This window comes from Ostrinia furnacalis, unplaced genomic scaffold (genome assembly GCF_004193835.3).
Source record: "Ostrinia furnacalis isolate ACB-3 unplaced genomic scaffold, ASM419383v2 OfSCF3745, whole genome shotgun sequence".
NCBI classification, from domain to species: Eukaryota; Metazoa; Arthropoda; class Insecta; order Lepidoptera; family Crambidae; genus Ostrinia; species Ostrinia furnacalis.
The window spans coordinates 264,857-281,002 of NW_021133984.1; the positions used below are offsets into that span (position 1 = coordinate 264,857).

General features: G+C 36.6%; 2 protein-coding genes across 2 annotated transcripts; both read left to right on the top strand.

The window, feature by feature from the left end:
* The first annotated feature begins 838 nt into the window (after positions 1-838).
* LOC114358148 (uncharacterized) lies at positions 839-15,627 on the top strand. Its single transcript, XM_028312029.1, has 18 exons — positions 839-1,180; positions 1,644-2,052; positions 2,563-2,683; positions 3,336-3,550; positions 4,025-4,109; positions 4,761-5,024; positions 5,823-6,024; positions 6,509-6,917; positions 7,208-7,328; positions 7,701-7,912; positions 9,010-9,094; positions 10,771-10,943; positions 11,897-12,246; positions 12,496-12,901; positions 13,161-13,281; positions 14,297-14,517; positions 14,874-14,958; positions 15,341-15,627. Exons 1-18 carry the CDS (start codon positions 897-899, stop codon positions 15,607-15,609), a joined length of 4,032 nt encoding a protein of 1,343 aa, XP_028167830.1. The 5' UTR covers positions 839-896; the 3' UTR covers positions 15,610-15,627.
* On the top strand, positions 5,744-11,096 carry LOC114358159 (zinc carboxypeptidase-like). Its single transcript, XM_028312041.1, has 6 exons — positions 5,744-6,075; positions 6,509-6,917; positions 7,208-7,328; positions 7,701-7,912; positions 9,010-9,094; positions 10,771-11,096. The coding sequence occupies exons 1-6, from the start codon at positions 5,789-5,791 to the stop codon at positions 11,040-11,042; spliced, it is 1,386 nt and encodes a 461-aa protein (XP_028167842.1). The 5' UTR covers positions 5,744-5,788; the 3' UTR covers positions 11,043-11,096.
* Positions 15,628-16,146: the final 519 nt, after the last annotated feature.

The window sequence follows — 16,146 nt, forward strand, 5'->3', positions numbered from 1 at the left end:
AAGGGGCTAAGACTTAAAGTTAAACATACTAGCTAAACGTCGGGACTGTTTCGGCAACTCTGTAATTCATATCTTTGACTTATGCTATATTACATTTGGAAATAAAATGTTTTACTTTTACGACATTTTGTAACTTGGCGTAGCGTAAATTGTCTATTTACATGATACATTTTAGTCATTCAGGAATTCCTAGCATGACTAAGCCAGTGGTCACACAAGCGAGGCTTGATGTTAAGGAAATAGGGAAACTATAGTTTTAGATGTTCTTTAATAGAAGAGAAAGTTGGAATATCTCTTTGTTTAGATATTTATGCATTTTATTATTATTTTGCCTGCCGATAATTCAAGCAAAGTACATTATCTACTGAAACTTTTCCAAGGATTTCCACAACGATTGATTCCATATCTTCCGGCCCTTACAGCAACCTATACCAGATTGTCTGTCTAATGTCTGCCTACATCGGTAGATGCCTCTTTTTGCCTCAACTAATCTATACTAATATTATAAATGCGAAAGTAACTGTCCTGCTTTCACGCCTAAACCACTGAAGCGATTTTGATGAAGTTTGGCATAGAGATAGTTTGAGTCCCAGAAAAGGACATAGGATAGGTCTTATCCCGGTTTTTAAAACAGGGACGCGCGTGATAAAGTTTTTCTGTGACAGACAAAATTCCACGCGGGCGAAGTCGCGGGCGGAAAGCTAGTTATGTATAATCATAAAACGCTATCGATACAGATATTTATCATAACGATAAGCTAATGACTTTCAGTTTACTTAATGCTTTTTTTAACATTATCTCCTATAATAATCTAGCAATTTATTGCTTTGAACCATATTATTGATAACAGGAGGGCATTTTGTGGCTGGTCATTGAAAAAACCACATCTAGCAATCATGCAAGCAAAACAATTATTTATTTTAGTTGTAGCAGTAGTAGCTGGTTCAGCAGAAAAATCTTACGATGGATTCAAGCTGTACAAAGTGGTGCCAAAAACAGAAAAACAAGTGAATGTTTTAGAACAAATAAGAGATTCGGGATTGGGGGACTTTTGGATTGACTATTTCAGAGTCAATGATGATCTCAGGGTGTTGGTGTCTCCAGAAATGCAAGAAGTGGTTCAAGGAAGGCTGATGCAAGCGGGATTGGAAGTCAAAACTATTATAGAGGATGTTCAACAGTAAGAAACATTTTTATAACTTACTAGCTTTCCGCCCGCGGCTTCGCGCGCGTTGACCCCTGAGCCCTATGTTTTTCCAAAATAAAATTTAGCCTATGTTACTCGTGGATAATGTAGCTTTCGAATGGTGAAAGAATTTTTTAAATCGGCCCAGTACTTTTTGAGCCTATTCATTACAAACATACAAAAATAGGTACAAATCTTTCCTCTTTATAATATTAGTATAGATAAAAGCTTGTGTTAATTTATTTGAAAATCTTATCAAATTATTAATCGTTTTTAGGTTGTCTGCCAAGTTTTTGGTTTTAGTGGTTTTTTTATTTGTTTACTCTGTATTCTTTTGGATTTAAGCTTGATAAAGTACAAGTTACTTACTTGAAGAATTGTTACATACACTGAAAATAATATATTTTTATTATTATTTCCTCGATATGACAATGACAACAGCTTTTAAAAATTTCAGAGTAATCAACCAGCAATTGAACCCAAACCAAGTCGTCTCATCTAGAAGCAGCGGCTTCCTTTCTTACGACTGGGATAGCTACCATAACTTGACCGTCATCGAAGAATGGCTTGATGAAGTCGCCGCTGCTTATCCTTCTGTCGTCTCTCTCGTTACCATGGGTTACTCTGTCGAGAATAGGCCGATCAGAGGAATCATCATCAACTACAACTCCAACATAACAAAGCCTGTTGGCATCATTGAGGGAACCCTTCACGCTAGGGAGTGGATCTCACCAGCTACCGTCACTTGGATTATAAAAGAGTTCTTGAACAGTACTGATGCTGATGTTAGAGCAATGGCTGAGGACACAGAGTGGCATATCTTCCCAGTGGTGAACCCAGATGGCTATGAATATACTTTTAATGGTGTAAGTAAATATAGCGCCCGATCATACTTTCTATTGGATTGCGGTTAGGTTAGAATTGTCTGATTGTCCTACTGGGATTGTGATTCATCTCATCTATACTAATATACATGTGAAAGTAACTCTATCTGTCTTGCTTTCACGCCTAAACCACTGAAGCGATTTTGATGAAATTTGGCATAGAGATAGTTTGAGTCCCGGGAAAGGACATAGGATAGTTTTTATCCCGATTTTTGAAACAGGGACGCGCGCGATAAATTTTCTGTGATAGACAAAATTGCACGCGGGCGAAGCCGCGAGCGGAAAGCTAGTTGTCTTTAATTAAACCTTGAATGTACATGATTATTCAGATAACGGCAATTTGAAAGCTATGTAAGATAACGCATCAGTTAATCGCAATGATGGACATTTTTAAATTATGCGCAGTTTTGTGACGAAACAAAAATGCATTCAAATATGCTATTGGAAAAAAATCTAGATGTATTTTATCTATTATACGTTCCCTTTTCTCAGAACCGAATGTGGAGGAAGAACAGAAGTACGGCAAATTTCACCTCTTGCAATTCTACCGGCGTCGACGATGACATGAGCAATGGGGTTGATTTGAACAGGAATTTTGATTTTTACTGGATGAGTAAGTTATGCTTGTTTGTCGGTTAATGACTTTGCTTTTAGTAACATGATTATATCATATTATGAAATTCACTTCTGGAATTCAAGCCATCCTGAAAGAACGCTGCAGCAAGCTGTTTTGTTGCATCCAGCGGCTTCTACCTTTACTGGGTGTAGGAGATATTTTATACCCATGCTGATTTTTCCACAAAGTGACTATCTATGATTTTTTCTCCAGTTGTTATCATTTATGCGAGCGACGATGATGATGATGGCGACGATAGCCTGGCAATTTTTTAATCATGCCACAATAAAATTGTCGTAATCATAAATTTATCCTAAAGTTTACTGTACGAAATGGGTCAGAATGGAATATTTTTGACAGTGACCTAATGAAAAATGGTCTTCAGTCGAAGACTCCAGCGACAATTTAGTGTCCTTTGATCACCCACGGATACGATGCCCTGGGTGATCAAAGTGGACTCCAGTTAAATTATTATTTTAGTGTTCTTTGATCACCTACAAACAAATCACACTCGTATTCGTGGGTGATCAAAGGACACTAAATTGTCGCTGGAAGTCCACTTTGATCACCTGGGTCATCAAAGCCAGGTGATCAAAGTGGAATAGACCAATGAAATGACTTTAATTATGTCCATTATGTGACTTTCCAGGTGTCGGGGCCTCAGACAATCCTTGTACCAACACCTTCGCTGGACCCTCAGCTGGCTCAGAGCCGGAGACCAAGGCAATCTCGCAGTATGTTCTGAACCTGCACCAGGGCGGAAGGAACATCATGTACTATCTGTCATTCCACTCGTACTCCCAGCTGTTCATCTTACCGTACAGCCATGTTACTGAGCCAGCTGCTGACAATCACGACGATTTGGTGAGGAGATAAGCATTTTTAATCTTATCGTATGGATCGAATCTTCGCTAGATTTCTCCAATCGTTCCGGTTAAAAGCCAGCGTTTGCTACTTCTTCTAAGATTTGTGAGAAATCATACTTGAAAGATAGTTTAACAAAACCTCTTCATAAATCCATTAAGTTTTTAAAAGCACTAAGATCTATGGCAATACAGGCAAAAACGTAGTAGCGTTTAACTTTTGGAGTTCGTTCGGTTGTTCGTTCGTTTCAGCCAAATGACGTCCACTGCTGGACAAAGGCCTCCCTCAAGGTTTTCCACAATGAACGGTCCTGCGCGCTGAAACTTTTGGAGTGAATAGCCCAAATTGAGCCATTGAAAAAAATCTTTAAATACCTAACTAAAACAAATAAACTTAATTGAAACAAAACAAGAGCAAACATGTTTTTATCTGATCCGTTACCAAAATTAAATGAAAATGTATTTTCATTCACAGATGTTAATAGCATCAAACAGTTCCACGAAAATTTTTGAGAGATACCACACCACGTACAGAGTTGGAATAGCTCAGGAAGTTTTATGTAAGTTTGTTTATGAATTACATTAAAAATAAACTCTATATTAGCAAATAAAATTCAAGTGCATAACTCAAGTCAGTGCCTGAGGTATGGGAGCAGCACGGGAGGGGTGACTTTGACATATTAGGACGTGATAAAGCCTGGTCCGTGAGCACGTCGAATTTTGTCCAATGACCCCAAGCTACCCATCCCTATCGCTCGCGCGTAATTATATTGCTGTCGCGACTGTCCGACGGGTGCCTGCAGTGAGTGTGCTCACGGACCAGGCTTTAGAGCAGTGGTTCTTAACCTTTAAGTCATGAGGGACCATTTTACCAAATTTCTGTCTTGTCAGGGACCACCTCATAATCGGTCAAAACCAATTTGACTGCAAAAATCAGTTAAAAGTGGTTTTGACCAAGGTGTGCAAGTGCACATCGTGGACCACTTGGAATGCCTCCAGGGACCACCAGTGGTCCGCGGACCACCGGTTAAGAACCACTGCTTTGGAGCATACAAATCTGAAGCATACTTATCTGAAGTCTCGCTCATGTTTGACGTCTCAAAACACCCATGTCGCTTCCATATCTCAGGCACTGATTGAGTTTAGCACTAGATCTATAACACCCTTTTCATTTGCAACTGAAATATTCTTGTTTTTTTTTTACATTTCAGACCCAATGAGCGGCTCGAGCTTTGACTGGGTAAAGCTGTACGCAGACGCCTCCGTCAGCTATTTGATCGAACTTAGAGACCTTGGGGAAACCGGCTTCCTTCTTCCACCAGAGCAGATCATACCTAACAATCTGGAAATGATGGACGGCTTGATAGAAATGGATAAAGCAACGAAGCGATTGGGATACTTTTCTGGCGGTTCTAGCGTTATCTATTCGTTGACTTTAGTTAGTTTAGCTGTTGTTTTTGTTAATTTGATTAACTAAAGACAATAGCATTATTGCCAAGTAATTTATTATTTTATGATATTTAAATTGCTACTGTGAATTTAATACAAATTTATAAATAAACGCAATATAAATCAGTATTTTTTATTGTTTGGAGTATCAACTAATATAATAATATTGCAACAAAAAAAATTGCCACAGTGATTCTAAGCACAAAAAATGATTCGTGATCTTATTGAGTTAATTTATTATAACAAAAATATATTTTTCAAAATTTGTTTTTATTTATATAACTTTTGGACTATTTAATTTTGGGGTCGATAAAGGTCGATCCCCACAAAACGACGTGCCGACCACGACCGCATTCGCTCTGATTTATTTGTGACACATGACACTGTAGCGTGCTGAGAAATAAAGATAAATACAGGACGTAAAACAAAAGTGCTAAATGTTTATTTTGAAAATTTTCAAAATTTCTTAGACTACATTTTCTCAGTCTAGTGGCAAATGGACTGATTCCAAACAATGTACATAGATACTATACAAATCTTATAAAGATGAGGCCTAGACATTGGTCTAGCTTAAAATTATCAACAACATGAATAGTTGCATTTTTATTCATATTTTGTATGCATAAACAAATTTTAATATTAACTGCTTACTGTCAATTAAGATTAAAAATGTGACTTATTGCAAAAGTTTATAGAAAATTTTAATCTGCTAATAATCTCTGATAATATAACAACTGAAAGTATTAATATTCCATTTCGTGCTATAATTTTAACGAAATCAGTTGCTACAATGAAAAAAATACATTTTTTTACAATATTGTTAGTGGCGACAGTAGTTATAGCAGAAAAAAAGTCCTACGATGGATACAAATTGTATAAAGTTACACCAAAAACGGAGAAGATAGTGAATATTTTAGAACAAATAAGAGATGCTGGTATTGCAGAGTTCTGGAGTGATTTTATAAATGTGGATAGTGACATCAGAATATTAGTTGATCCAGAAAAGCAAGCAGTGTTTCGAGGAAGGTTAATTCAAGCCGGTGTGGAGGTCAAAACCATTATTGAAAATGTCCAACAGTAAGAATTTCATTATAACATTTTAATGCAATAGCATGGCCCGTGTTTACTTTCTAAGAATCCTAAATAGTCACTTTGTTATTACTCCGCAAATTTTGTAAACTTTACTTGCTGTTTGTATTAGACAATGTGATTTTTTATTAGATGTTCAAAAGGGTTGGTTCTACTACTCTGATACAACTATTTTCCAGTAGGTTGAATGTCCGATTGCTCAAAAACCAAATTTTAAGTTTTGGGAAAAGTTGTTGCGTTTGAGCAGTAGTATCCATCTTTTTTGTTTGACCATCTATTAATGAATCACCCTGTATAAATTGCATTTGGGAACATTGAGCGTATTTGTCTCAAAAATGCTTTAATATCAACCTCTTCAATGAGCAACCAATATGTAACGTTCCTCAATGAGAGTATTTGATTTCAAAACTAAAAATTCCAGAGTCATTAACAACCAACTGAACCCAATAGAAGTAGATCCATCCAGAAGCAGCAGTTTTCTTTCCTACGACTGGAATGCCTACCACAACTTGACTGACATTGAAAGGTGGCTTGATGAAGTGGCCACAACAAACTCTTCTGTCGTCACTAGAGTTACCATCGGGCAGTCAACTGAGAACAGGCCTATTAGAGGAATCATAATCAACATCAACCGGAATAGAAGGAAGCCTGTTGGCATCATTGAAGGTACTCTCCATGCTAGGGAGTGGATTTCAGCAGCCACGGTCACTTGGATCATCAAAGAGTTTTTGACGAGCTCTGATCCAGACGTCAGGAGAATGGCAGAGGAAACTGAGTGGCACATATTTCCAGTGGTAAATCCTGATGGATATGTTTACTCTTTTACTGAAGTAAGTATTCGTTTTCATTTGAAATTAAAACTTATTCGATCAAGAAAGTTATTATCGCACTTATCAATGACCATGACAAATAATATTATCTTGAACTTACAGACAAAAAATGAAAACAAGGCCAACTTAATTGCACCATCTTACTTTAACTTTAAAAAACTTCAAAATATGTCAAACTCCATACAAAAACACCGGTCATTGTTATGGTTGCGGTTCAATTTAGATGCAACTCGGTAATAGAAACAGATAAAAACAATAAATAACAGAATATTTTTGCATACTTTCTACAGAACCGAATGTGGAGGAAGAACAGAAACCCAGCATACTTCACATCTTGCCTGGCTGCCGGTGTTCCTGATGATATGAGTCGTGGAGTGGACCTGAACAGAAATTTCAATTTCTTCTGGATGTGTAAGTTGATGGTAGAATTAGAAAAACTAGGCTGTAAATAATGACCTGATCAGTCTACCCTGTCGCAATCACGATAATAATAATGAAATAAAAACTTTCGGACGTTAGTAGATAAAAATAGTAGAGGCAGATGGAGATTACACTGATGTTTTTTCTTTAAACTCTTTAGCCATGTGGTTTTGGCAAAGTAGAAAAAGACCACCCCCGTTCATTCCACAGACGTCGTAATAGGCGGCTAAAGTAGAAAAAATAAGCATCAGTCCTCTCAAACCCGTCCTGGTGTCTTAGAAATTTGTGCTCCTGCAGAGGCGACTACATGAACTGATTATAATGAAGCCGTTAAAGTTTTAAACCAATCAATTGTTTCAACAGCCACTGGAGCATCAAGCAACCCTTGCACAAACAATTTCGCCGGTCCATCAGCAGAGTCAGAACTAGAAACAAGAGCCATCGCGCAATACGTGTTGGGTCTAAGACAGAATGCGGACATAGTGTACTATCTGTCTTTCCACTCGTATCTCCAGTGGATAATGTTGCCGTACAGCCATGTGAATGTGCCATCAGTTAACAATCATAATCATTTGGTAAGGAGACAAAATATTTTAATCTTTGTGTGTACTACTGCTGGGGAAAAAGCTTTACTAAATCCTACCTACTATACTATGTAGTTCAAAAGCAAAAAGAATTTCAAACTTTCGCAAAATATGAAAAGGTTTTATCATAACAATTATTTCAATAGATTAAAAATTAAGTTGGTGATTTCATTCGTGAAATAATTTATGCACTAGCTTCCAAATCCTGTTTGATATAAAATTGCCATTGGAACTGTCCTAATTACGTTACTTTCGCCATCAATTTAGTTTTTGTATCTTAGTAAGAATCAAACAAAGTTTTAGGAAATGTTAATTATCAATATTTGGCATGTAAAGACTCTAATCAAAAATCAGAAAATCAAAAATCAAAATTATCTTTATTTGTTTAGACTAATTAAATTAGTACTTACAAATCGTCAATTAATGCTCTTATGGAGCCTATACATGTCTTTTTTAGCCCTACCAGCGCTTCGAGACAAACATTTGGCAATTGCTGTACTTGCAATCGTTCATTTATCAACATCCTAAAAGCCTGTAACAACAATAAATTCCATAAGCATTTCCCCAGTGTTTCGGATTCTAATTGAAAAATCATTACCTAGCGAGGGCAGCGGCTCTGAAAATTTCATGAACAGTGTAACAGGATTGTTTGTTCGTTACCCGGCTGTACCGGGCCCGGATGAAATGGGCTTTAGAGTTACCACAGGCTTGAAAGTGGGTCTGATGTATAATTTAAGCAGGCTGGGGCACCGATATTAAAGGTGATAGGACGTTGGCAAAGGCTAGATTTTGTGGGTCAAAGATTATGAAGATGTTTATTTTGTATCTAATAATGCCTACATAATTATTGTTGTATAAAAAGTTAAGAGTCGAACGAAATTGTTTAAAATTAATTTCACATTTTGAATATTTATAAATATTTTGCAAGTTTTAAAGGAAACAATATTAATGTAAAAAAAAAATGATTTTTTTCTACTTAGATTAAGTTTCAGGGTAGGTAATCTTTACTGCTACTGCACCCATAAACTATGTATGTTAATTACAGAAGTCAAAATACCTTTGACAATAAACATTATTTTCGCTTTCAGATGGAAATAGCAACAAACAGCTCTGTGAAGATTTCAGAGAGATATGGAACTCGATACGAAGTTGGAATATTAAATCAACTCATGTGTAAGTGAAATGTTATTCAATTTAAGCTAACAAATTCACACCAGTGCATAACCTAATATTACACTTAACCGATGTGAGTTGAATAGATTTAAAGCTTCAGAATTTATCTTTGAAATATTCTACCCTATTAAATTTGTCTTATCTACCCTAATAACTTAAAAAAAAAACCGACTTCAAATGCGTGAACACAAAAAAAACTAAAAATTAAAAATATTGCGTATAAAAAAGTTCATCCCCAATTTTCCACCCTTGGGGGTGAAATATTTTCTTCAAATTCGCATGAAACCACCCTTTTGATAATACCTATTCAACAAAAAAATAATCGTTCAAATTGATTTATAATCGGCGGAGATATTGCGTATAAAAAAGTTCATCCTCAATTTTCCACCCTTGGGGGTTGTTTTTTCTATTATTAAATTTAAATGGGACCACCCTTGAGGTATTACCTATACGCCGAAAAAAGATTTGTTCAAATCGGTTCATAATTGGCGGAGTTATCGCGTAACAAACATAGAAAAAAAAACATACGGGTCGAATTGAGAACCTCCTCCTTTTTTGAAGTCGGTTGATAAGAAGGAGCTCTCTTGCTCAGCTAAGTATTTCATAATATAAAAAAAAATTTTTTTTCAAAAACAAGCTTTTAATGCTCTAAAAAGAATAAAATAAAACAAACCCATCAACTTATTACTTTACTCAATTTATATGATTAAAAGCTTGTCGCGAGATTAACTAGATGTATGTATTTAACTATTTGATTTTTTTCTAAGATCAAAGTTTTAGCAAGATCAAGTTACGTATTTAATGTATTTTTCTACTCGTCAATACGAATCAAATGAGCCCAAACTCGATGACATTGTGTCGTTTTATTGCAAATTTCCTATGACTACCTTGAACTACCTTCCGGCTCCATCATCAGACCCTGGTTACCATGTAGGATTGAAGTACTCGTCAATATAAATTAAACGAGCCCAAACTCGACGGGGTTGTGTTGTTTCAGTGCGAATTTCCTATGGACACCTTCCGGCTCCATCATCAGACCCTGATGGTTACCATCTATGATTAAAGTACTCGTCAATAAAAATTAAACGAGCCCAAACTCGATGAGGTTGTGTTGTTTCAGTGCGAATTTCCTATGGACACCTTCCGGCTCCATCATCAGACCCTAATGGTTACCATACAGGATTATAGTTCTCGTCAATACAAATTAAACGAGCCCAAACTCGATAGGCCTGTGTCGTTTTATTGCGGAGTTCCTATGACTACCTTCCAGCTCCATCATCAGATCAGCTCCGTGTCATCATAATATTGCATTGTCATCCGACTTACACATGCATGCAAAATTCCAGCTCAATAGAAAACCGGGAAGTGGGTCAATTTTAAGTTGCAAGATTTGACGACAGACACCAGACATGTGAAAGTAATAAAAAGCTTGTAATAAAAAACAGGAGTCTATACTAACTTGTCTAAACTAATATTTATAAAGAGGTAAGATTTGATTGTTTGTTTGTATTGAAAAGACTCCGAAACTACTGGACCGATTCAAAAAATTATTTCACCATAAAAATCTTACATTATTTCTTATGAATATAGGCGGTACAAAGTTCGCGGGGCAGCTAGTCATTATAAGCATTCGTACCTTTTCCTGTCATTGATTTTCAATTCTTGTTTTCTTTCAGTTCCAGCCACAATAAGTGGTTCAAGCTTCGACTGGGCCAAATTCCACGCGAATGCTTCTATTAGCTATTTATTTGAACTACGAGACCTCGGAGAATTCGGTTTCCTCGTGCCACCTCAGCAGATCATACCCAACAATTTAGGAATTATGGACGGCTTGGTAGAAATGGACAAGGCAACAAAACGTTTGGGATACTTTTCTGACGCTTCTAAGGTTGTTTACTCTTTGACGCTAGTTAGCTTAGCAGTGATTTTCGGGAGTTTGGTAAACTAATGTAGGTGTATTAAAGGGGAATTGTGATCAGAAATAAAGGAAAATACATAAACGTACTTGAAAAATATTTTGTTTTTAAATCATTATACATTCCAAAATATTCCCTTTTCCTAACGTGGTAATTAAACTACACCAAGTTTCTAAGATTTTAAAATATTATTATACCCATCAAAACATTAATTAATTCAAAAGAAAGAAAGTGCCAAAATATTATGTAGCTTTGTATATGCGTGGGCAGGCCTCCCACTAGGTGGACCGACGACCTGGTGAAGGTCGCGGGAGGTACCTGGATGCAAGCGGCGCAGGACCGGTCTTTGTGGAAATCCTTGGGGGAGGCCTTTGTCCAGCAGTGGACGTCTTTCGGCTGAAACGAACGAACGAACGAACGAACGATATGACAAAATAATTGAGATGTAAATAAGTTCAAAGGTTTGACTTGGCTAGTTTTCATATACCAATCGTATTGTGGTAATCGATTAATTAGACCACTCGTTTGCTCTAACAAGCATCGATTCTCATTATTCATTCATTGACTAACCACTACCACTATTCTAGCTCAAAAAAATGGTAATAAGATTGAATCCATAACAAGATCCCGGAACCTTTACAAGGCGAGAGTGAATAGGCACTTAGAGGGCAAGTATGCACCATCTTAGACTGCATCTCACTTAACATCAGGTGCGATTGAGGTCAAATAACTGTTTTGTTCTGCATAAAAAAGACCCAAATTAGGGAAACCAAATTGAAAATGACTTATAAAACTATCTTTTTTGTAATAATTTATTCTTACTGATAATAGCGGGTTTAGTTATCTAATTCCCCATCATATCAGGTATTTTTTGTATTGATAAATGTTATCATTTAATCCACATTTTTTAGATCGAACTTCAGTTCAATTAGGTTACTACTGCAAAGTCAGTATGTATTTTAGGGTAGCATTTTTAGTAGCAATATTAGCTATAGTAAATTGTGAATATGTGAGCTATAACAATTACAAAGTGTATAAGGTCAAACCTGAAACAGATAAAGAAGTGGAAATTCTATACGATGCAGAGAAGGAGCAAGGTTACCTATTTTGGGATGAGGGTTTTAGAAGAGGAAGAGATGTCAGAATCATGGTAGCTCCCGAAAAACAACATGAGCTAGTCAAGTACTTCTCTGAAAGCGGAATGACGGCAGAACTTATGCTACTGGATTTTGAAAGGTAAATTGATGATACAAATGTTACAGTAAGTTTTTGTTATCTTACCACATGACCCAATCCATCTTGTATACAGCAGTTAAATATTAGAAGGCAAATTAAATATGGGCCTAAATTGAAAGCGCCATTCCAATAATAGAAAGTAATTGTCAATCAATATGAAACAACATCATTAGTTTTTTAAGTAACTAATCCACAAAAAATAGAATAGGTCACGATACTACATGATTATAATTTCAAAATTCTTTTTAGATCCGCAGAAGTACAACGAGCAAGGCCAGTTACAGTAACTAGAAACCAAAACGTGAGAAACTATGCTTGGGAATTCTACCAAACATTGGATGAAATCTACGAATGGATGGACGCAATGGCTGAAGATTATCCTAACGTAGCCGAAGTTGTCACTATTGGAACTACCGAAGAGAATAGACCTATTAAAGGTTTGGTTATAGACTTCAAAAAGAGCGAAAACCCAGTGTATGGATTCATAGAAGGCGGACTTCATGCTAGGGAATGGATATCCCCAGCTATGTCGACCTGGATCATAAAAGAGTTTCTGACGAGCACCGATCCAGGTGTTAGGACTATGGCTGAAGATATTGTGTGGCACATTTTCCCAGTCACCAATCCAGATGGATACGTGTATTCTTTTACTGATGTAAGTATTCATGTATCGATTAAAAATAAAACATTCTACTCGATGGCTCGACGATAGCTCGACAAAAAAGCGAAAGATCATGTTTTATAGTGTATCTCTAGAGACGATTACGTTCTGAACTATCTTAGGCAGAATGAAATGGTGCTCAGAAAAATCATGCTCAGAATTCAATAAGCAGTTTGTTTGCTGGTTATAACATAGAAATATAGAAATTCTCCAACCATGCTAAGATTCTCATATTGGTGTTTATTGATTTCAGGATAGAATGTGGAGAAAGAACAGGAATAAGGCTCACTTCACTTCTTGTTCTCAATGGAATCTCCCCGATGACGCAAGCAACGGTGTGGATTTGAACAGAAACTTCGGCTTCTTGTGGAATAGTACGTACCAATATTTGTATAAAAAAGCACTTCAGACTAGGTATACATTTTTGTTTCAAAATAGTTGATGTACCTAATCACAAAAATGGCCTATTTATCTAAACTTATAAACAAGCAGTAAAATAGCTGAGGTTTCTCTCAAGAGTATTTAAATGAAGAAAGTCTCATATAACCCAAAGAACGCGATTGATTTCGATGCTGACATATAATATGAAAAGTAGGTGGTCGAGTCTCTCCATACAAATGCTTTCTAGAAATATGAGTAACTAGACATTGACAATATTCAAAGTAGACTAACTTCTAGATTAAAATTTTCTCAAATAAGTCAGGCACAGTCAGCGTCAAATAGTTCGTGATACCCAAAGGCCCAGAACAGACGGTGAAACGCAACTGCAACGAAACTGCAACTTTGTCATGATTCTGATGAATGAAACTGAAACTGAAATTTTCAAACTGGTCGCGTCATGTGTGGTCTCTCAACGGACGCTATGGCAGAAACTTAGATGCAACTCAAAAGTAAGTTTCGTTACAGTTGCGTTTCACCGTCTGTTCTGGGCCTAAGTGACCAAAAAGTTGACAACACAACCTTAATACAAAGACGGGTTGCAAAGTGCAAGGAGAAGAATGACTACTTTGGGTATCACAAACTATTTGACGCTGACTTAACTCTTCAAACATAAACATTTCTATTATTTGTACCTATATTGTACTAGATATTTAATTTTATCAGCAATGTACTTTGTATCAAATAATAAGTAGTATTTAATCACGTTTGTATTTTTTATCGTTTTATCCTTATCATTTACAATGACGATAGATAATTTGCAATCGATTAATAACGTTATCGAAGAAATAATTTTAATAATCATCACTTTCCATAGTCGTTTTTTTTTTAATTTTACAATTTAATTACCACGTGAATACTTTAAGATATTTTTAAATGCGTGTCCTAATACAAATTCTAGTTCCAAAAACCATATTTTAGCAATCCTTATAATTCTTAATTTGATTACAGCTATTGGGGCTTCGCTGAATCCTTGCGCTCAGACATTCGCTGGAGCCAGTGGATTCTCCGAAAAAGAATCTATTGCGATATCGAATCACATCAACTCGCTTCAACAAAGCGGAACTGTGTTGTACTACTTGAGTTACCATTCATATACTCAGTTACTTCTGATTCCATACAGCCATGTTTCTGGTGCTGGAATATTGGAAGCAGATAATTATGGTGATTTGGTAAGGATAATGTTGTATTGTAAAAAACGGGACTATTCCCACCGCTCTTGTCCACCACTGCAACTCCTGTGTAGCCAGGATCTACAGCTTGACCGCCAATAAAAAACCAACCAATGAAGGTCAATTTTGTCTCGGGGGAAAGTTAAACTGTCATTGAACCCGCAACTAAATTAATCAGAAGAACATAGGAGTACGAAGTTAAGGTTCGACTTCCCTCCGTTGCAAAGCGGATGACAGGTGACAAACAAAGGTTTAGTAACCTTTATGAAAAAACTAAGACAGAGTAGACTGTTTTGTAAAGTAAGACAGAGTATTTAATTAAAAGTATTCTAATTTACTACTGAATTCCATTTCAGTTTGAAATTGGTATAATGGGAATGGACAAACTCACTGCGCGTCACAACACGACTTACACCGTGGGCACCTCAGCTGACATTTTATGTAAGTATCAAATACCATCATAGCTCAACGGATTAGCGAGCTGAAGTGGCAATGGGCAGGGCATATGGTACGCAGAACTGAGGGCCGATGGGGCAACAAGGTTCTGGAGTGGAGGCCACGTACTGGAACGCGCACCGTAGGACCGTAGGACGTCCACCCACAAGGTGGACCGACGACGTCGTAAACGTAGCGGGAAGGCGCTGAATGTAGGCCGCAACCAACCGGCCATTGTGGAAATTATTAAGGGAGGCCTACGTTCAGCAGTGGACGTACTTTGGCTGAAATAGTGATGATAATGATGATCAAACACCATGCACATTTTTCACGAACAAAACGAGTAGGTATTCATTATGCAAAATTGTAATAAATGCCAAATTTTCAGATCCGGTGAGTGGATCAGGATTCGATTGGGCCAAAGGAGGGGCACATATACCACTCGTCTTTCTATTTGAACTCCGTGACTTGGGAGAATACGGTTTCTTACTGCCACCAGAACAAATAATACCTAACAATGAAGAAACCATGGATGGAATGGTTGAAATGCATAGAGTAGCTAGATCTTTGGGATATCACAGGAGCTCAGCAGGTTCAATTGTAAATAGTATGCTACTATTGATTGTGTCGGTTGTAGCTGCTTTGAGATTGAAATAAATTGTTGGTGATATTTCAGTTTTCGTTTCATTTTGACTTTTGAATTCGTAAATAATATCAGTCACAGCATTTAACAAAATAATGCACTGTAATATTTTAATTTATCTGAAGTATTTATTTTCGATATATTTTATTGTTTTATTGATCTTAAACTTTATAGCCTGATCTTATCTTTATGAAGCAAGCACTAAATAGATTGTAATATATGATATTAAATAAATGTTTTGGTTATGTAATTGAATAATTAAAACCTAATTTTAATGGAATTGAATTTCAATGTAAATTTAATTGTTATGGTGTTTTTTGTTTGTTTACTCTTGTATGATTGCCCTGTTTTTCTTCTTCTTTTCCTGTACATTGCGCCCCCCTGCTGACAACAGAGGGCCCCCGCTGAAAATCAGTTTCGAGACAAGCCTTGGCGCGGTCTTGATGTATGCTGAGCGGGTGCCTTTTTGTCAGAGGGGCTCAAGCAGCTATCTGTACATTAATTTGTGTATCTCCTTCATTGTGTATGTATGTTTTTCCTGCTTGTATGTC